Consider the following 22,461-nt stretch of genomic DNA (forward strand, 5'->3'; position numbering starts at 1 on the left):
TGTTCAAAGCTCCCTGTGAGAACCAGGAACACACTAACAGCTGCACTGGACAGAAGACCAGGCAGTCAGCAGCCACACACACATCAGCAGGGAACACAGCCCAGAGTGCCAGGGACAGCACTGCACAGAAACCCTGCTCAAAACACAGCCAAACACCAAGGATGACCACATTTCACCAATTGGAAAAAAGTGACTTTTCTCTGGCCAGCACTAGAGAACACTGAAGACCTCCAAGGGAACTTCTTGCTTTGTCCTGACTACAAGACCACCACCACTAAGTCCAGTAACACCAGGGAGTGTGGACAAACCTTCTGGCACCTGATACCAGCAAGTCCTCCAACTGGAGCCCGACAGAGGACGAGGGAGCTCTGCTCTCCTGCAGAGAAGCTTCTGCACTTAGCACATGAGCTGTGGGCTACCAATGCCACAGCAACACGTCCTTTCCTGATCAGCTAAGCTGGAGACTGCAAAGGCTGCCGGAGAAGGTGAGGGTTAGGTGACAGGGAGAGAGAGCACAGGGCCAGGTTCTCCAAAGGATACGGACACTGCTGAGGACAGCCAGAGAGACTCAGAGAAAGTGAGGCAAGGCAGATGCAAAGTCCTCAGTGAACGAGGGAGCGCAGCCTGACCCAGGCCTCACGACAACCACAGACAGGCAGAGATATGACAATGAGCCTGTAAGATGGCCACTGCGCTTCCCAGCAGTCCTTGTGAGGGAACATCCAGTGTGGTTGGATGTCAGAGCACCTCGTACCTGAGGAGCAGCTGCCTTCCCTGAACCTGGCACAGACCCTGCAGCCCCGGCTGCAGCAGGCCACCAGGAGCCAGGTCTCCCTCTGCTGAAGGTAGGGGGTGGGGGTGCAAAAAGATGCTGAAAGACCTAGGCATTCAATACCAGCCCTAGAAGGAGTTTCCTAACAAAATGCTGGTCATGGGTAATCCAAGAGTTTCTAAGAATCTTAAGTAACTAATCTATTACCCTTGGAAAGACATCTGTGAGTCTGGGAAAATGCCAGGAATAAATCAAACAAGACTTCTTTCTCTTCCTACAGGAACCAATCAGGACACAGATCAGCTGATCAACAGCTGCAGCAACCAAATATTCCAGGCTTTCTTAGACAAAAAAATATAAAATAAAAAAATTTATTTTATCCCAGTATCTCTAGAATAATCTATAGTTCAAAAATTTATTTTGAACTGAAAACTACATACAGAGCTGGCTCTTCTACTGGGAAGAGGTGCAACAAATGTGTGCCTATACAGCCCAGTTTCATCATTAGGACAACAGACCATGTGGGTAGTGAGGTCACCCATCCTCACGTTCCAGTTTTGAAACAAGTAGTAATGTACGAGGGAGGCCACACCCATGGATCCTCCAGATGATGCCCTGTCCACATGCTCTCCAGATGGAAAGGCAGTAGTAGAGCACGTGAGGGACGCTCTTCTTCCCCACGGCAAACTCCAAATACAAGGTGCAGTCTGGACAGAGCGGCAAACCTCTCAGCACACGCCTCCCTGCTCTTGGTGGCAGGAGGTACCTTCCCCTTTGACTACATCAGCAATAGGCATTCTTCCCGACTTTAACCTAGTCCTCACCCCTCAGAATAAAAAACAAAAGCAAAGACCAGAGAGCACATATCCTCTTAGGAGATTCCTTACAAAACTTAGCAATCAGCTACTATCATTAAAAGGATCACACTGAACTTTTGTATGAAGTTGCTAAAAGTGGTTCCTGTTTTTGTTTTTTTTTTGCAGGGGGACTGTGTCTAAAAAGTACTACTAGTAACAGACACAGAATAGCCCCACACCCACTTGAAAACCAAGCTGCATGGAAACACACCATCTCCACTGGGCTACTCAGTACCTCAGCAGTCTTCTTGCTTTGCCTTTTCCCAAAAATGCAGTCAAGATCCGTGCTGCTCCTCGACGACAGATCCTTCCCTAGGAAAATAACACGCGGCTATTTGGTAAGGCCATTCACTCTAACATGAGGAGCACAAGCACAAATTATGCAAATCCTGAAAGGAAAACAGTTTTTGGAAAACACACAATTTTGTTAACTATGAAATTCTGTCCCACTTCACAGATCACAAATCTTCAATAATATTAATTAAATTTAAAGCCAGGTAAACGTCTTGGAACCAGGCCCTTACAGGAACAACCTGGAGCACACGGCCATGACACCCAAATTCTAAGGCTGGCCCCACAATCTGTATGCCTTCAAGGTGCCACTTCTGGGTCACTTTACAAAGACACTGCTACTTATACAGGATTATGAAATGCATAACTAAAATATTGTTCCATATATAGCTACAAACATTTTAGATTTACACTGTTCAGTTAATAATTGACACAGGATCTCAAGCTATTAGCTGAATGAATGAAAATTTTAAAGATTAAATTCAAATTTTTAAAAATGTTCTTAACCATAATAGTTATTATCATCTTTAAATACAAGATTATTTAACAAGAGCAGAAATTAAATGGCTCTGGTAAAAATCGTGCCCTAAAGATCTATGATTCTTATTTGTTTTTTAATTTTTTCAATTAGTTATGCATGACAGTAGAATGCATTTATGCACTTTGACCTATCATACATAGATGGGATATAATTTCTCATTTTCTGAGGGTACATGTTGCAGAATCACATTGGTCATGCAGTCACATATATACATACAGTAATAATGTCTGTTTCCTTCTACTGTCTTTCCTATGCCCACATCCCCTCCCCTCCCTCCCATCACTTCCCTCTATCTAATCTAAGGTAACGATATTCTTCCCTAGTGAGCCCCGCCTTATTGTGAATTAATATCTACATATTAGAGAAAACATTTGGCCTTTGGTTTTGTGGGATTGACTTATTTCACTTCCAACTCCAATCATTAACTGGCAAATGCCATACTTTCACTCTTCTTTAAAGCTGAGTAATATTCTATTGAATATATATACCACATTTTCTTTATCCATTCATCTATTGAGGGACATCTAGATTGGTTCCATTGTCTAGCTATTGTGAATTGAGCTGCTATAAACATTGATGTGGCTGTTATCACTATAGTATGCCGATTTTAAGTCTTTGGGTATAAACCAAGGAGTGGGATAACTGGGTCAAATGGTGGTTCCATTCCCAATTTTCTGAGGAATCTCCATACTGCTTTTCCACAGTGGTTGCACCAATATACAGTCCCACCAGCAGTGTATGATTCTTATTTTCAAAACTAAACTTGAACTTAATTTTAAACCTACAAGCCAACTAACTTAAAACTCACTACTTTGGCATTTCCACTCCTAACCAATAACACCCTGTGAGCAGCGGGCCAATCCGTTCCCATTTGTCAACTTCATGGCAAGTGCACTTTAAAACGCACTACACTGTCAAGTCTGGTGGCTGTGGGGAGGGGGTGGCTCAGGACAGCCGTAGGTCTGCATTTCAAGTGGGAAGCCAAGTTCAGCTGTCAGGGATGCACTAATCTCTTGGCTTCCTGTAGCAAACCAATTTGGCAAAGTAATGACATGACCTGGAAGGTTCTGGTTCACTGACCATGGCTGGGGCTATGGTCACTCAGTGACTCCCTGAAACAAACAAAACTCCTTTCCAGAACCACTTTCAGAGACAGCAGCACCCGACGAAAGGGTGCATGCAGCCAGTACAATCTGTTCTTGTCAGGAGACCCCCGTCCCCCCGCCAAGGCTCTGAGCACTGCTCTCCTCCCACCTGAGCTAACTAGCACTCCACCTGAGCTAACTAGCACTCCTGGTCCTGACAGTTAAAAAGACCCCAAGGAAAGCCCAACCCAAAACAGAATGAAACCTCTCACAGCAGGAACTCAGGAAACAAACCAGCAAAGTGGGGAAGACAACTGGCCGTGGGGCCTCAAGGTGGACAAACTCTGAGGAGGCGCAGAGATCTACCTCAGCTGTCACCAGCAAGACCCATTTTCCACTGCAAAGCACACAGGGTGGCAATTTCTACTTCAGAAAAGGGAGCCTGCGCTTGGTTCAAAACACATTGCCCCCCTATCCTAACCTCTCTCCCTGAATGGAAGAGATACCCTAAAAGGAAATGCAAATTAAGATCTCTTTTACAAAGAAAAGCTGGAGGGAGCCAAGAAGGGAGGGCACATGGGAAAGCATAAGCCTAACACAAGGTGTCAAGATAGGAACACAAAGAGAATGAAAACAAATCTAAACCTCAGAGGGACACTGCCAAGACAGTGGGCAGTGCCAAGGCAGGTGCAGGTGTTCCTAAAGTTCTGGTCACCGGTTCTCCCTTCAGAGCCTTCTACCCTCTAGCAAAGTTCACTTAAGTAAACGCAGAAACCAGGACTAGGACTACTACAGGCTTTGCTCTGAATCTGATCTGGAAATCGAGAACACAGAGAAGAAACAAGTGTCAGAGACGACTGGAAGAAACCTAAGGTGGGTGAAAATGGATGTGATTGAGATCATTATTAATTAATGGTCCTGGTTGAATATTTTGTAAGCATTATAAAATCATGATCACTTGTGAATAAAATATGCACATTAAAAGTGAATTTTGAAAGCTTATTAGCCTCAGTTCTGAACTATGGTGAAGTCACAGCAAATAGTGTTGACAAACTTAGATCTTAGAGAAAAGAGTAACTACAAACAAACTGAATAGACTAGGAAACACATGCTGTCCATCTGGGTTTGGTTCATCTATTGGTTAGCCTTCAACCGGCCATAGCACTTTGCGAACTGGGAAGAAAGGTTTCTTAAGAATGTATAAACTGAGTAACAACATCCATGCATGCATGGTCAGCGCGACAGAGGAGCACTGCACCTAGGCTCACTTCAGCTGTCTGCCTAATAATCATAGTCATTAGGCTGTCCAAACACGCAGGATCGTGAATGGAAGGAGGGACATTACTAATTAGCCAAACACGGATGCCCTATCAAGATGTCCGAGGGAAGCAAAGGCAGCTCCAACAAAAAACAGGACGGAGGCGTCATGATGACTGGGAACCACTTAGTTTAAGAGCAAAAGCAATAACTCAGTAGCTGTGGACAAAAGTGAATTAAAACCGAGGCTCAAAAAATGTTTAGAAAAGTAGAGTTTGTTCAGAGTAAAAAGGCACAAGGGCAAACAAACATAGGTTTCAGAAATGTATTTATTTTAAATAAAAAAAAATTTAAGGCTTCTGTAGTAGCTTAAATTATTTAAAAACTCATTTGCATTCTGAAACCAAGAATACATTAACACTATATTTTCTTTCTGATGAAACATAGAGGACTGACAGCCCAGGGCAAAAAACAAGGGCAACTTCCACAAAGGAAACGTTAGGAAGCCAGGGGTCTGAAAGAATAGTGTGGGGTGGAACACCAAGCCCTAATAAGCCATCAGGAGACAGCGCCTTCTTGACAAGGTCCAAGTGGGGCTGCTCGGTATTCAAACTCTGAAGAGTAAGAGGAGAGAACCAGGGGCCTCACTATCAGCATCCGCCTTAGCAAGAGTCTGCCAGCTTGCATCTGCCAACTACCTGGAATGCGTGTCCACAGAGAGAAGTGTCTAAAGCGGGTGAGAAGGTCGCCCAGGTTGTAGTGCTGAGTGCACCTCTCCGGCTAATGCAGCCCCTCACACGCCGTGTTGACCCGAGGGGGAGAGCAATGCTCTCCCGACAGCTTCCCACCACAGAGAGAAAAAGCCTTCAAAATAGTTTTACATAAATTGATATTTTCCCTTTGGCAGATGTGGCCTCACTAAATATTTTTCACTGGAATTGGGTTTTAAACAAATATGGATGAAAGTAACTTAAAATTATACAACAATTTTTTTCAAGTCAAAATTATATATTTGGAGCTTGAAAAAGAATTATGTAAAAGAACTTAAATGATATCATTGATGTTTAGGCAGTAGCAAAATTTCCAACACCACCTGCTATGGCAAAATATTTACGTCCAGTTTTCAGCAAGCTATATAAAATGCCTGTCACCCCAGCTATGTAAGAGGCTGAGTTCAAGGCCTGAGACTCTTAAAAAAAATAAAAAAGTCATCTTCCTGGTCCATACATGGAATCACGATGTGAGCACTCCAACTCAGTGAATCAGTCACTTTCATCATGAGCACAGCTGTGGGTATTTTACTCCCTCTTACTCACGAGGTAAAGAGCACAAGTTCCATAAAAGAGGTCCTCACCCACAAATCATAAAACACAACCTAGGCGAGAGACTCATAAGTGCTTATGGACGTTTCCTTGCTTTACAAGAAGAAAATGAGTCTGAAAGAAGGAAAACGGTCAATGATGTGTCTGAGAGAGTAACGGACAAAGGAGGTCTGAAGCTTATCGCTCACACCAGTGACAACACGACTCTGAGGGAGACCCAAAGACCTTTAAAATAAGCTTTCACTGTGGATGGTGCAGACGGAGGGTAAATAATCACTTTCTTCACTACCTGGATTTCTGCTTCCTTCTCATCTTTTCTATTTATTCTCAGATTGCATGACCTCCATTTCTCAACTCAATCTCTTCTTCTACCTCTCTAACATTTCTTGAACTCTTTTCTTCTCTGCATACTAATGTCTCCCTTCTCCTCAAATAAGGCTAATGAATATGCAAGCCTCATTTTAAAAGAGAAAATGAAGGCACGATGCACCGAGCCCTTTGACAGGATCACCAGCATGGGAGTAGCTTAGCTACAAATAGAAGGCAGGTACTCCCGGCACTGAGCAGATTAAAGCAGACTAGAGGCACACCCTCTCCTGGGCAGTTGTTCCAGATGAAGTCGGGCATGCGGCCAGGCAGCAGAGGACAAAGGAAGACTCCACCTGCAGGGTGGCACGCTTAAAAGACTGCCATGCCACAGAGCAGCTGCGGGGTGCTCTCCGTGTCATTCTCGTGCTGTGCAACAGCTTGTGCTCAACAGCCATTCCGCTGCATCTCTATATTTTTCTATTGGATCTGATGAAAAAAAGAAGGCTATTTAAGGGGCTGGGTGTGAAAGGACCATTACTGTCTCCAAAGTCTATCTTCTGCCTGCAATAGGCTGAAGGGGGGACAGAACCTGCTCAGAAGTCACAACCTCAAGTTAAGAACTAAGTTTTTGTCTGAGAGGAAAATGGGATGACACAAAAGTAACTCAAAATAGACCTACTGGGAGAGAGGGAGAGGAAGTTTCAGTTTCTCCTGTTCACAGCTCTGAAGTTGTTCAGCTCCAAATCCCCTCAGCTCTGCCATAGCCTCTCAGTTAAACCAAACACAGTTCTATCCTTTGGGGTCCTCATCCCAAACAAGAAACACAATCAACAGTTTAGAGGAGTGGGAATTCCATATCCCACTGCTATTCAGGGTGGGTTCTGGGGGCAAACCCTCCCCAGTCCAGCCACCAAGTCTGAAGCAAGAAACACTTTTCCTGGCATATCAAGATAGACACATACATCCAGTCTCACAGGGAAGAACAAGCCAATGGTGCCTGGATCAGGGCACGATCTGCATCATTTTTGGTACATTTTAAGTATATTACATAAAAATAAGTGTTGTGGCTGTTCTAGGAGTAACACCTGGGGAGTTGATTAGCTCAAGGTAAGTGGTTTCTCACCAGTACAAGATCACCACCTGGTGGCTACATGGTGCAACTGCACCCAAGGAGCTGCGAGGGGTGGATATATGGTGATGGCAAGGTAGGAATCACTGCCCTGTTCTCCAACACCATCTCCACGAAGGTCCTGGGATGCCTATATCAACACTCCATGGGATGGAGAGACTGGAGTGTTGAAAGGGTCAACGTGGGCATGCAAATTTTCTTAGTCGAAATCTCCATGTGGAGCAGGATTCTCTGAACAGGCTCGTTAGGAAGCGGTTAACACCAACATTCAGCTCTGCAAACACTAAGATGGTAGTTAAAAATGTTGAATGATAACATTATTTTCTGACCTAGCCACATAATGTCCCCTTTCTCCTCAAAGCAGCATGCTGACTTCAGTTTTCAGCTTTGTCACAGGACCTGCCCAGTGTGGAGCCTCAACTGGGCCTTTTGCTCCACAAGCCGAGTCTGCATTTTAACGGATCCAGACTTCCCCACTTGGCACACGTAGCAAGTCACCTCTGCTGGCGAAACGCTGAGAATGCTTCCGGAAACTCAGCTTCCGCACAGACTACAACAGATAAAGAAAGGCTGCAGCTTACCTTTCGTGAATTTCATGTAATGGACCCGGTTTTTAGAGATTTTGGACTTTTCCTCAAGATTAAAAGATTTCTTTTCCTTATTCTCTGAGGAGTCTTTAAAAAATAAGAAAAACATTACATTAAAATCTGTGTAATCCATCCTCATATAATCAATGGTCATGTTTAAATATTAGTAGGAGCCCCATCATTTATTTTTGAGCTCTAATCAAATGATCTGGATTATTTTTTTCAACTGTGCACTATGGATCAGGCAAGGGTACACTCCAGAAATGTACAAAGTTCTGGGGATAAGAAATCAACACATAAAGATCTATACATGAGTGTTCATATTAACCTTATAAACACTGGCTATAACCCAAAAGTTCTTCAACAGGTTAACAAACAACTGAGCCAACTCTGGCACATCCTCACAGGGGAATGTTACTCTACAACAGACAGGGCTGAGCTGTCAATGCACACATCAATCTAGATGAACCTCAGGGCACTTGCTTAGTGAGGAAGGTCAATCTAAAAAGGGTACCTACTGTATTACATAACATTCTCAAATTGCAAAACTATACAGATGCAGAATAGATGATTCTGCATCTTAATCATGGTGGGGCTGCCTGGGTCTACACTTGGGATAAAACTGCACATGCAAATGGATGAAGCCTGAAAACACGGAAAGAAATGAAAAGGGTCTGTGGTCTAGATAACAGTAACACCAAGTGTCAATTCTCTGGTGGCAAAACACTAAAGTAATGTAAGATGCCATCTAGAGGAGGAAGAAAATCTGAAAGAATTTTTAGAAATGAAACTTTAAAGAATAAGAGGACAGAACAAAATGTCTGCTTAGTAAAAAGGCAAATGGTATGAATTTGTGGTGATCTTAAGGGAATAAAAATATTATTATTGCAGAAAAACATATTATGAGATTACTGTCATTTATAACTTTAATATATGTAGTATGTGACTGTGACCAGAAAAATCACTGGGATGAAGACACTGTATTTACTGAAGACAACATGGCAGGAAAATATAACATGTCAGTTTTCCAGGTCAGCTCCTTGGGACAGGCTTCTCTGAAAGGAATATTGTAAAGGATCTTGTCAGCCCAGGGATGGTCAATAGGAAGGCCTGGTCTGGACTGTACTGAGCTAGAGAGAGATGGAAGCACCTCTGCTAACCGCAGGATCACTGCCATAAGGCTACAGCCCCTCTAGTGGTCTGGAAGTGGAACTTACCTACGGATTAATAACTCAGCAGCTTTCAGATTATGTCAAATACTTTCAGGTTTCAGACAGAAAGGGAAAATAAACCCTATACAGATGAACCTGTGAAGGAGGCTGTGAGAGGACAAGGCACCACTCTTGAAATCTGTGAGACACTCACAGCCTTCCTGACAATAATAAGGGGCTCCAGTGGGTCCCTTGAAACAGCCCCCCATCTGCACTTCCTGGGACATGCCAGGAAGGGCCACTACAGTCATCATGCTGAGCCCCAACCATCAGTGCAGGATAAGGAACCTAAGTCAGGGTTCCCAGAACTACTTCAATGGCATCCCTCTCTGAGAACGCAGTAATCTTGAAACCAACAGTAGAAAAACTCACTCACCAGCTATCACCATAAAAGTTCAAAAGCAAACTGCTGAAAAATCTGCTTTCTCTGCTCCCTCCCCATAAAACTGAACCTCATTGATCCTTTCTTTATGGGATCTTGGATGAGATAATTTCTTGGATTCCTTTGGCCTGAAAAGTTAGAGTATTCTCAAGTACTAAGTAAAAAAGTTACAATACTAAAGTTCAAATGTGACTCTTTCCCTGTGAAGGATAGCATGTGAATGCCTCTGAGAAAAGAATCCCAGGCACAGAGGTCTTCACTTCTGTGGGTACGGTGATGGCAAGGACACTTCAAGTCTGACACCCAAGTCATAACACCAAACTTGTTTAGGAAAAGTGACTCTCATTTATACATAACTGGATATTCATTAAGGTAGAAGTTGATCCCTGATATTTAAACTGCTGGGCCTGTTAACTCTGGGTAACTCTCATTATAGCCTTGTAACATCAACTACACAGGCTACATCTCACCTGAAGTCTACCAAAAAGAGATCCAGAAATTTTATCATGGGTCTCAAGGTAACCAGATAACACACAATAAAATGTAGATATACTTACCTGTATAGTCAAATAAAGCAAACCCTTTTGCAACTACTCAGCACTAGAAAGTATCCAGAAGCATCCAGCACCCATGTGCCTTCTCATTTTCTGCTGCTTTTTCCTGGTTCAGAGTTTCAACTTCTGCACTACTGACATCTGAGCACAGGAATTAATTGTCCGTCTATGGTAGGAAGGGACAGCTGTCTTATGCTCTGTAAGATGTTTAGCTACAGCTACAGCCTTTTTCTAGGAGATGCCAATAATATCTTGTTGGTTGGGATATTAAAAAATGTGTCTATGAGAACACAGATACAACAAACATCGAAATCTCTGGGACACTATGAAAGCAGTTCTAAAAGGAAAGTTCATTGAATGGAGTTCATTCCTTAAAAGAAAAAGTCAACAAATAAATGACCTCACACTACATCTCAAAAAAAAAAAAAAAAAAAAAAGTCTCTAAACCCCACCAGATGTCCTGTGGGTGGCTATATTGCTCCCAGGTGAGAAGCACCATCTAAGGGTAATCACTATCCCATTCTTTTGTGTTAATCCTTGCTCCTACCCCTTTGCCATTTTTGTTTTAACCATCTTTTTTAAGAGGGGCTGCCAAAGGAGCGTGATGTTCCCAAGTATCTGTAACTGCCAGCTAGGTCAAGCAGCAAGACACTGACCCTATTCCAGAAGGCAATGCCGCAGGAGCCCCTTCCCAGGGACATCATATTATGACCTCCACAGTGCAGTACTTATTCTGGTTTTTAAAATACTTTTCCACCAAGTATGGCACCTTAATGTCAGAGTTTTGCCTGCTATTTGTGGTTATAGAAGTAGAATCACACTGGATAAACCTCTGTTCATCTTCTTTTGGTCAACATTAAGTGGATGAGTCTTCAACACCAGAGGGCAAAACTATAGCTTGTGGGCCAAACCCAGCCAGCCACCTGTTTCTGTAAGTAAAGTTTTGTGGGAAAGCCACTTTCATTTACATATTATCTACTGTGCCTTTCACATTCCAATATCCTAGTGGAGTAGTTTTGACAGAGCAATTTTTGTGGTCTGTAAAATTTCTCTGGCCCTGAAAATGTTTGCCAACCCCTGTTCAACATGTTTGCATAAAACTCTAATAACTCTAATGTATTTCTTTGAATTTACAAAAGTGGCAATGCACTTATCCATTCTACTACTGGTGAGCATTTGAGCTATTACGAGTTTCAGGATCCTTCAAATAACGTCATCAGAATTCTTGTGCATGTTTCCCAGGACAAGTGCACAGGCATCTGCTAGGCAGGCTGTGAAGAGGTCATGCATATCTTCAACTTTTGTAAATAATTCCCAACTGATTCGAATGCTCACAGCCGCCTACACACCATGGGAATCCCCCTACTCCACATTTTCAGCGACTTGCCATTGTCTTACTAATTTCAGTGAGTATGCGATGACATCATACTGTGGCTTTACTGTGCATTTTCCCAATGGCTATCGTGGCAGCATGCCCTGTGGTGTATTTACTGGCTACTGAAGATGCCTGATGCTGACTCAAGCTCGGCCAGGCAGGTAGTGCATGCCTGCAGACCCAGCTACCCGAAAGACTGAGGTGAGGGGACTGCTTGAGCCTAGGAATTTGGTGGAAGAAGTTACTTACCTGAGCAATCGAACCTCTAACGTGAATTACAAGGTAAAACAAATGACCGAGGGCAGAACCAACATAGAAAAGGCTTTTCTATTAAGCCTCTGTCGGCTGCTGTTTATGGTCTCATTTGATATTTTCTGCTTGTATTTTAAAAACATCTTTTCTTTGTATTCAAGTGTCTTCTTAAAGCTGACTTTACTATTTGAGATGTAAAATGAATGGATTAATCTTGCCGTTCTCACACTCTGAAGGGGGAAAAAGTGTTTGTGGATGGCTACAGGATCATTCAGGTAAAGCGCCAGAACAACATAAGCAGAACCGAGTATCTATATCGCTTCACACAACTGACTTTGAGATGTATAATGCTTACATTAAAGAACTGACAAGAACCTTTCACACTGAGATGACACCTCCTATAAATCTGGAGGTCAACGACCCTAAAGTTCCCTACCTGCTATTTCCTGCCCGTGGCAAGTGTTCAGTTCAGCCAGAAGCTGGTTAAAATCATCCTGATGAGCAATCCAGTTGTCCTGAAAATACCAAAAAGTTGTGTGAGAGGCAAATAAGAAATATTTTAGAAGCAAGGGAATCTGGCAATTGATACAAAATTTTAAATGTTTCATCAAAATATCATTTGACAAATTTCAATGGGTTCAAGAAATATATAAACTTGAAATGCTATTCTTCTAGATCAATATTAAGAAATTTCTGGAAACTCAAGTCCTGATTTCCATGTGAATGATTTATCAAGTTGAATTATATCAAATACTTAATAGGCAACCTGTGTACTTAATACTAAAATAAAGCAAAATAAAATTACCATTTTTCCCCCAGTAGGGGAAATTATGTAGCTTAAAGGACAAGAGCAGTGAGGAAAACAGAAGCCCTCCTCTTGACCCAACAGAGCCTATAATATTTTGCCCAATTCTGATTACTTGTACATGCAGACTTTGATTTTATAAAACTCTGGGAAAAGAGAAAGGAAGGACTTCAAGTCCCCTGAATCAATGAGTACCCATTTGTAATAAGAGAATGAAGAGCTCCAAAAGAATATAAGCCACTGGGAAGCAGGGTTCCAATGTAGGATTTGCCTCCCATGCCTTCCTAAGCATTCCTTTTTAAGAATGCTTAAGGTTAAGGCATATTGACTGGGGTTACTGGGCAATGCTTCTCCTGAGAAAATAAGTAGACCATGTTATCTGTCTCTCAAAGCTACATTCAGAATCAACCTTACAACCAGGCGCGTAGCGCACGCCTATAAGCCCAGCAGCTTAGGAGGCTGAGACAGGAGGGCTATGAGCAACAATGAGTCCTAAGCAACTCAGTGAGACCCTGTCCTAAATAAAATACAAAACAGGGCTGGGGATGTGCCTCAGTGCAGGAATGCCCCTGAGTTCAATCCCTGGTACTTCTCCCCCTACCAAAAACAAACAAACAAACAAACAAACAAACAAAACACAACCTTACACAGACTCACTCTTAAGTGGCTGAAAATTTTAGCTGTTCCAATCTACTACTCAGAGCTACTGAAGTAATCAAAATAATTGTTTACCTAATTAAAGTCATTCTCCTAATTTTCTCCCAGATTCTGTTGGCCACAAGAATTTAGGAAGAAAGTTTCCTTAAGATATTTTCTAAAGGAAACAAAGACACTGAGGTGAAAGGCATGGCAGCTGCTGGTTTTCGTCATAGTGCCAACGTAGGAAAAATGTGAGTCCACTTAGCTTCTGAGCACCAGCAGTCAGAAGACTGAGAAAGAAAAAGAACATGACTTTCTAGCACAACTTCCTAAACTGAATGCCAACTTTTAACAATATAAACTAATATTAGAACACAAGGGCAGACAGAAAATCCTCTCTCTCCTAAAAAGAAGATTTCTATAAAATGAAGACTTTCTACAAAGTTGATCAATACAACTCATTTGGATCTCTTAGCATAAGCAAGTAAATGACCCCACGAGGAGGAGGAAGCATGGTGGTGGAGGGCATGGCCCAGGATGGAAGGCCAGGCCACACAGGGGCCCTTCCCTTGCCCAAAACAGAGAGACTACACGCGAACAGCTGGAAGTGTTCAACCAACTGGACTGGATTAGAAGTTTCATGTTTAAAAAACTAAAGTCCATTATGCAAAGAGAACCCCAAAGGCACACCCCTACTCACTTCATTATTGATGGTAGCTCCAAGTCCCAGGTGGTTATTTTTAACTTTAACTTTAATATGATCTGTGGCTCCTTGCTCCTGAGCCCCCAAACCCTGTGGAGATTAAACACAAGAGTTAGCACTTTTTTTTTTTTTTTTTTTTAATGTAGAGAGGTTGTCTCTTTCTTCCTGCACCAATTGTTCAATTAATGTGTCAACTCTAGGGTGAGACACTATCCTTGCCCTCAAAGACAACACAGCCCAGTGGACTCTCAGGAGACAATGTCTGCCACACCAAGGATTCCCTCATAATAATGAATATCAATTCTTTTATCTGAGCCCAAATATAAAACCCACACAGACACTGGGTAACACTCCCCTTGCTGCTGCTCAAAAGCAGAGGGCTGCTACAAATAGAAGACACAGGAGGCATTGGGAGTCTATGGCTCTATCATATAGCATTGCAAAATGACACCAGGAAAGGAGTGGGAGGTATACTCCAGGTCCTGCATCAATACGCTCGTGAGATTCAGATGAGGAGAGCAAATGCAAAAACCTTTAGGTAGGCATGGCCTGGCTCTAGAGGACCTGAACAACACCCAAGTCAAGTAAGCCAAGAGAATGCAATGACAGCAAGGGGCTAGACCTTGCAGGATCTTCCAAGTCACAGTAGAAATTTGATTTTTAAAAACCCTTGGAAACCACTGAAATATCGAACAAGGGAATAACATGCTCTAAGGTGTACATCTTAAAAGATCACTCCGGCTGCTGTAGGTCAAAATGGATCCCAAGAGGAAAAGGGAGGTGGGGAGGCATGGGAAGGGTGTTGAGGGGATCGGGATAGGCGATGACAGTGGCTGGACCAGGGCGGTGGGCTGTAAACACAGAAATTTCCAGATGACGTGGGAATTGAAGGTTTTAGGCTCAAGTACAAGGGGAGATGGTACCATTTTCAAAAACCAAGACAACTTGGAAAGGAAAAGACAGAGTGGAGGGGTCAAGAGGTTTACAATAAAAATAACACCCTTGAGGTGCTCACTCAAGCAGAAAAGCCAGTACACAAATGAATTTGCAAACCTAGAGCAGAGGACAGCCCTGGACTAGAAACAGCACAGGCACTAGTTGTGGACTTTACGTATGGCATGTCCATGACTGATATCACCCGAGAAGTACAGAAAAAGGGCCTGGAGCTGGACCAGAGAAGCTCCAAAGTTCAAGTCTAGAGGAAGAAAAAGAGCAACAAATTTAGATGTGGCTGGTGAGGCAAAAAAAAAAAAAAAAAAAAAAAAAGGCGGGGAGGGGGGCTGTACTGTGGACACCAAAATACGAGTGTTTCAAGGAGGGAACAGCTGTGCCCACTGCTGCTACAGGGCTCCATAATATGAGGACAAAACGGAGCCCACTGGATTTGACAAGATCACCACAGATCTTGACAAGATCCAATAAGTGTGGAGATACACAGGAGCCCTACCGGAGTCAGGAATAAATGGAATGTGAGAAAACGTGTGTGTTCTAGCTACAGAGGGGAATTAAAAATGACTCAACAGCATGAAGCTGTGAAGGTTAAGTATGATTCCAATGTAACTAATTAAAAGGTGATGTCTGAAAAAGAGAGCTAATCTATTTATGTTCTAATTTTATCAACATCTAGAAACACAATTTATCTCAAAAATCACTTATCTATGCAAAACATAAATTTCTCTCAGACTCCTAGTAGAAGGATGTTTTCTCCTCATTCATAATCTTTTGGCATGGCTCACGGTTTTGTTTGGTTTGCTTTTCTCCAAAATACCTTTCCTTTAGACCACCCCATCTTCTCTAGCATCCTCTGGCCAAACTTGGAATCATCATTACTCCACGCAGTGTTTCTTGGATCCACAGCCCACTTCTGCTTCCGCCGACCTATAAATTAAAAAGTCTCATCAACAACTTAAGGTTCAAACCAGAGATACAAGGATACACACACCTGCACACAGGACCTGCATGGGCTTCAGTGAATACAGAGTAGATCCAACACCCCGTGGAATGCCAACAACTGGCTCAATTCCCCTCGTCTGCATTAACATACAAATTGACCTCTAAGAGTAAGCTGTTCCCTCTAAATGTGACACACTACAAACAACACTTGATGTGTCATCAGTGGGGCCTTCACATTTACCTGTGGGCAGCGACTAAAAACACCTGTCAAGGCCAGCATTATTACCACAACAACAGAGGCCCTCGTCACAGCTCTCACTGCCACTCAGTATGTGCCAAATGCTATAATGTATTAGATCCTGTTTTCATGGTAATCCTGTGAAGGGGGATATTCTCATCTGTACCATTCAGATGATAAAATCTAAGACAGAGAGAAAGAAATTGCCTAATGTCCCCAAGCAAAAACCAAATCCCTTATAAAACGTTAACATCCTACTGACTTCAAAGCTTTTCTTAATCCACAATTTACCATTGATGTTAAGATCTTAGGGACTGCCAACTGTACCTTCACATACATGACCTTAAGATAGTTACCATACTCTTCCTTCTCATTCTGAACATCTGAAAGAAATTATGTTTCTCTTTTGGCACTGCATTGATATTCTACTGCATTATAGTTATTTATATCAGTCTTTTATGTTTCTTATTGCACCATAACCTTCTTAAGAGTGATATTCATTTCTTGTCTTTCTTATATCTCATTGCAAGAAATAAAAATAGAAAAAAAACCACTTTGCCCATATTGGGCACTCAATAAATATGTAAATAAATGCATGAATAAATAAAAAAGAAAGAAAAGGAGGAAGGAAAAGGAAAAAGGAAAAAAAGGAAAAAGTAACATAACTGAATCAAGGGACCTGCTTTGAGTCTCATTAAAGTGTTCTTTTAGAAGCAAATAAATAACCAACCACCAGAAATTGTTCACCGCCTGCATCAATCCAACACAGTGACTCTCAACAGCCACCTCTGACCTTAGCAGTTTAATAACATGATTTAAAACAACATCCAGTCAAAGGGGCACATTGTGCTGCACAAAAAAAATCAATTGAGACCTTTAACTACGGGCACCCTGGCAAAAGAAACCCATTAAAGCATGTAAGCAGAAAAAGTTTACTTACAAAGCAAAATACGTTGGACTCAAATTTATAGTGTTCTACAAGAAAAAGATGACCCCAAAAAATGTTCCATGTGGCTAAGTTACCACTTGACTTACCTAGGTAAATATTCAGCATAGCACTGTCTCTGCTAATGAACAGCATACCAGAGATAAGCCTTATTAACCAGTATCCGTTATGCATGCTGGTTAGTGGTGTGTTGGAGTCCATATTTCTACACTGTGCTTGCCAGGGGTCTTGACTGAGGCCTGGACGAGGAGTCAGTTCTGAGAAGATTAGCCCACTCTCTGTAGAGAAATGCCTCTAGTCCCCGTTGCCTGTTTATGATGTTCCCTATTTCCCTGCAACATTTCCTCATTCTAGTGTTGTACAAGTTTTCAAGTTTGAGAAATCCTATCAAGAAGACTATCTCTGTGCACAGTATGTGCACAAGACCCTAGATTACATCCAGCACCACCAAAAGATAGCAACGGTGGGGTGGGGGGCTGTCTCTGGCCAGATCTGACTGACTCACCCCATCTGCTCTGTGCTCAGATGTCAGCCTTGTTAAGACTGTGTGCAAAAAAGAGCTAAGAGCAGGGTGAATGCTACCCTCTGAAAGTCTTGCTAACAAGGTCAGCCTCTGGATGGAACCTAGATTTCAGGAGGGTTCCCAACAGTCAGAACTTGTACAAGCGGCTCACGTTGAACACCACTTTCCTTCTGAGAGACTTCCTTGTCTGAAGAATTAAGCTTGTGAAAGCTTGTGCCTAGCCTTTCTTGGACTTTGCCCCATGTGTCTTTTCCCTTTCCTTCTTGGTTTAGTATCCTTTAGCTCTAATAAACCTGAATCATGTGACTATGTGCTGAGTCATCTACCTGAATTCCAGTGAATACTAATCCTTAGGTGGGCCTGAGGACCCTGTGACAACCTAGAACAGCAGTATAAGGGATAGCACTAGGCCTCAGGTAGAGTGGACTGAATCTGCTAAATCATTATTTGGGATAATGTGTTCAATCATTCTCTAGCAGGGGCTCCTCCTATTTGGAGATCTAATTGTAAATGGCTCCACCACGATATGTTTCAGGTCACCCCAATAAACAACCCTCTCTACAAGAAATGCAATGGACTTCACTTTCAGTCACTCATGCCTGATAGCACACAGCTCTGCCAGCACCAAGCTTACTGTGAATAGTGCACTGAGTCCCAACAGCCAGGATCAGAAGTTCTACCTTTTCTATTTTTCAAAAAACACTTTAAGATATTCAAGAGCTCAAAATACACTGCCCATGTATTTTTATTAAAAAGTTATTCAAGGGGCTGAGGTTATGGCTCAGAAGTAGAGTGCTTGCCTGGCATGTGTGAGCCACTGGGTTCAATCCTCAGCACCACATAAAAATAAATAAATAAATATAAAAGTATTTTGTCCATCTACAACTAAAAAAAATTTTTTAAGTTATAAGACATATTCAAGATTGAGAAAATTGCATATAAAATTTTAATGCAATGAACATTAAAAGCCATTAACTATAGTATTATAATTATAAAATGTAATGACTACAGGTCAAAATTTGTCTTAGCCAGGCACAGTGACACATGCATGTAAACCCAGCAGCTTGGGAGGCTAAGAGAGGAAGATCCTAAGTTCGAAGTTAGTCTCAGCAACTTAACAGGGTCCTATGTAATTTAACAAGACCCTGTCCCAAATTAAAATATAAAAAAGGGCTGGGGATGTGGCTAGTGGTTAAGCACTCCTGGGTTCAAACTCAGGTACCATAAATAAATACATAAATAAATAAATAGGTCTTGGAAAGGAAACATCATGAAAAAAGTAATATCTTGATTAAAAAAAGAAAAAAAAAAAAAAAACCTGGTCCTAAAACTGCAAACTATATAAGACTGAGAAGTGAGACTAATAAAATATTTGTCTTAAGAACATGAGGAAGACTAACAGAATAGTATCTGATAATTAAACACAGGCTGAAGATTTTTTTCTTTTTTGGCAGTACTGGGGATTGAGTACCAGGAATTGAACCCAGAGGGAGTTAACCACATCCCTAGCCCTTTTATTTATTATTATTACTACCATTATTATTTTGAGACAGTTGCTTAGGGTCTCACTAAGACTGGCTTTGATTCACAATCCTCCTGCCTCTGCCTCCTGAGCCACTGGGATTACAGGCATGTGCCACTCACTGCACCCAGCTGAAGAATGTTTTTGAGAAATAAAAAGAAAACCATTAGTAAATTTAAAAAGCAGAATAAATGAAATGTTGAAAAAAGCCTAAATATAGACCATTCATCAAGAATAAAGGAAACATCATTTTATTGAAGTGAAAATATTCACTACCTTATGTTAAGTAGGGGTAAAAAGTAGTATACAAAACTGAACCTATAGGATGATCCCATTTTTATAAACTATCGGAAAAAAATCACTAGGTAGTCAAATTATGGGATTGGGACTTTTCTATGCTTCTACTTTCCAATTTCTAAAATGAAAACTCTAATCCTAAGTATCTGACCACAGGGAATGACATAAATATTAACTCAGCAAATTGTGAAAAAAGATAACAAATGTTATATATATTATCATGACAAACATTTGAAAATTTGTAATTCTGGAAGAGAACTGAAAACATTCTCTCGAAATCATGCAGTTTGAATTACTGATACCTCCAGATAGCACTTTACACCTATATACCATAACACTCCAAACTGTTGTCAGATAACCATCTCATGAGTTTTTAAGCCAACATAGTGAGAAGAAATTTTTAAGACTCAGAACCAAATCAAGGAAATAGGCATAAACAAATAGCAGAACCAGGGCCAGTGTTCCCGAGTGCATGCTGAATTAAGCATTCATCAAAGACTGAGAGCCAGAAAAGATCTTAGCAGTCTAGGTTCCAATTTCCAGGTCATCTTTACAGGCTCATAAGAAAGAAATTTCTTTCTATGAATTTCTATTTAAAAATAATGGAAAATTCCTGCTCTTACTGGCAAAAATGTAAAGATGTAGAGATCACCGCATCAAATCAGAAGATTTGTAAAACAGGGACGGTGTAAAATAGGAATGTCAAATAGGGATTGTGAGATCCCTGTAAAACAGGGATGGTGCCTGACCCATTTCCTTTGGTGATCCTAATCCTTCAATGGTCTCTTAGATAATAGGAAGTTGACAGCATTAATTGTGCAAAATCCCTGTAAAGCTGCTGTTGGTCTGTAAATAAGCTGCTTCTTTCTGCTCATTGCTCAGCCAGCACACAACTTCCAAGTTAAGGGCCGGCAGTTCATGACTGTGGCACGACTGCCATCTGGTGGCAAGCAACCTTAGCTACATGTCCCATCCAGAAGTCGGTTTCTCCAGGAAAGAGGAATTAGTGGACTTCACAGAAGGTAAATGTCTAAAGCAGGGTAGGGCGCTGCGGCCAAGACTCCAGAGAAGAGTAACTCCAACTAACAAGCTCTTGGACACACACCTCGCACCCCTTAGCCTCGCACCCCCACCCCAAGGCTGACTGCCCGTGTTTGACGTTCTAACCCTTTGCTTTTCTTTTTCTGGGTCCAGTTCATCTTCGACAGATGGATTTCACAGCCTGAAGAGACCCTGGGGCCCTCTTCCTCTCTTTAACCTGGGGAAACTGAGGGCCTGGGAAGTGAAGGAACCAGCCGGAGTCCCGGGACGTCCTGCCTCCGTCTCCAACGCACGGCGTGCGTCCAGGTCCGAGGGTGAGGACCCGCCTCTCTCTAGCCGTCCGGCCGCTAACTTTCGGCACAGCCAGGGCTGAACCATCTCTGCGGCCGACCGGGCGAGCTGAGCCCTGCTTCCCGGCCCGGACCCCGACCTCGGTCGCCCCCGCCCCACTGAGCGCCGGCCGGCACTTTCCCCCTGGCGCCGGGCTCGGGTCTCCACGTCTGACACTCACGCTCCGCCAGCATCGACATGTTGGGTGCAGCGCGAGGGCCTCCGGACTTGGGCGACTGCTGAACCAGGCCGCCGCGAGTCCCCAGGCTGGAAGCGCGGGACCAGCACGCCCGCAGAGGGCAGCGGCGGGGTGCGTGCTGGTGACGTCAACAGCGCGCGACTCTCCCCAGCCAGGGCGGCGGGGCGGGGGCGGGGCCACCAGTACGGGGCGGGGCCACCAGTACGGGGCGGGGCCACCAGTACGGGGCGGGGCCATCGCGGAAGGGAGGGGCGCCAGGGCGGCGGGGCGGGGCGAGAGGCGCGGCTGCCCGCAGGCTGGAGAGCGCGGAGTCGTGGACCCGCTGTCTGCGCGCACGCGGCGCGGTCTCGGGAGAGGGAGCTCTGCGAACACCGCCTTTAGGGTCGTGGTCTGAGAACGCTGAGCACCAGGAGTTGAGGGAAGACGCGGCCCCGCAGAGTCCGCCCCTCCACGTCCCACCTGTGCTCCCCGGGAGAGGTAGCCGGGAAGACGAGGGGGGGCCGGGTGGGAGCGAGCGGGCGTCTCCACCGTCTGCCCGTGGCTCCCAAGTTGAGCAGATTACTACCTCGGGAAAACGTTTGTGTCCCGTAAAGTGACACCTCAACAGGGCCAAGGTTTTAGTCTCTTTTCTCCACTACAACACACGCCTTGGAGCTTTGCCTTTGTCCCATCCGCGTCTGCATCCGTACCAGCGCCGAGCAGAACAATTCGAATATGGGCTTCGTGGATGGTCACAAAAGTGGATTCGTGTCTGTGTCCAGGAGTAAGCGATTAGAACTTGGGGCGGACAGTCAGGAAGTGGTTTTGGACAGGTGACTCTTCTGGGGACTTTAGGACAGTGTGGAAGGAAGCCTTCCCCAGGTGCCAGGAGACCCTGTGTGAAGCTTGTCTAAATGAAACTCAGCTTTTAACTAGGATTCTAGACACTCAAAGTAAACTTCTCTAGCTTCACAAATGTTAGAAGAAATGCCAAAGAATATTTACAGCTTCATTGAGTACCCAGGAAGTGAGGGAGAAGACAGGGTGCATGGATTTTCACAGCCAAGTGAGGAGACAGCTATCTTGTGAGGTGGAGGACAAGGTGCAAGTAGGCATTGAGACTTAGGAAGACAGGATCACGAAAGCCTTAGGATAATTAAGAGATCGTTTTAATTATAGGAAAATACTTCTCCCCTCTGTGCTGCTATTCGTCATCTGTAAAATATGAAAAATAATGCCCACCATGTGCACTTGCTGCAGTCATGAAGTGCTGCGTCTCAAGTGCTAGCAATGGCATCTCCCATCTAGTAAGCACCCGATAGGTATAATATTAAGTAAAATGGAAATTAGGGTGATTATTTCAACAAATATTTATTGTTTCAGACATATGCTAGGAGCTAGAGTTACAAAGACAGACAGAAA

At 43.2% G+C, this 22,461-nt stretch overlaps 1 protein-coding gene across 4 annotated transcripts in view; it reads right to left on the bottom strand.

Moving 5' to 3' along the window:
- Window positions 1-21,173, bottom strand: part of PINX1 (PIN2 (TERF1) interacting telomerase inhibitor 1) — a 66,939-nt gene extending 45,766 nt beyond the window's left edge. For 2 of the 4 annotated variants that reach the window (XM_081269731.1, XM_081269730.1), the window contains exons 1-6: window positions 21,043-21,173; window positions 15,840-15,949; window positions 14,069-14,161; window positions 12,361-12,439; window positions 8,145-8,237; window positions 1,865-1,941 (exon numbers count right to left, since the gene is read on the bottom strand). In XM_081269731.1, the coding sequence (XP_081125857.1) occupies window positions 1,865-1,941; window positions 8,145-8,237; window positions 12,361-12,439; window positions 14,069-14,161; window positions 15,840-15,949; window positions 21,043-21,061 (471 nt within the window). In that variant the 5' untranslated portion in view covers window positions 21,062-21,173. The remainder of the gene's footprint in view (window positions 1-1,864; window positions 1,942-8,144; window positions 8,238-12,360; window positions 12,440-14,068; window positions 14,162-15,839; window positions 15,950-21,042) is intronic. The other 2 variants (XM_081269733.1, XM_081269732.1) reach the window with 1 other exon arrangement.
- Window positions 21,174-22,461: the final 1,288 nt, after the last annotated feature.

The sequence above is a fragment of the Spermophilus citellus genome (genome assembly GCF_964194105.1).
Source record: "Spermophilus citellus genome assembly, chromosome: 16".
Taxonomy (NCBI): domain Eukaryota; kingdom Metazoa; phylum Chordata; class Mammalia; order Rodentia; family Sciuridae; genus Spermophilus; species Spermophilus citellus.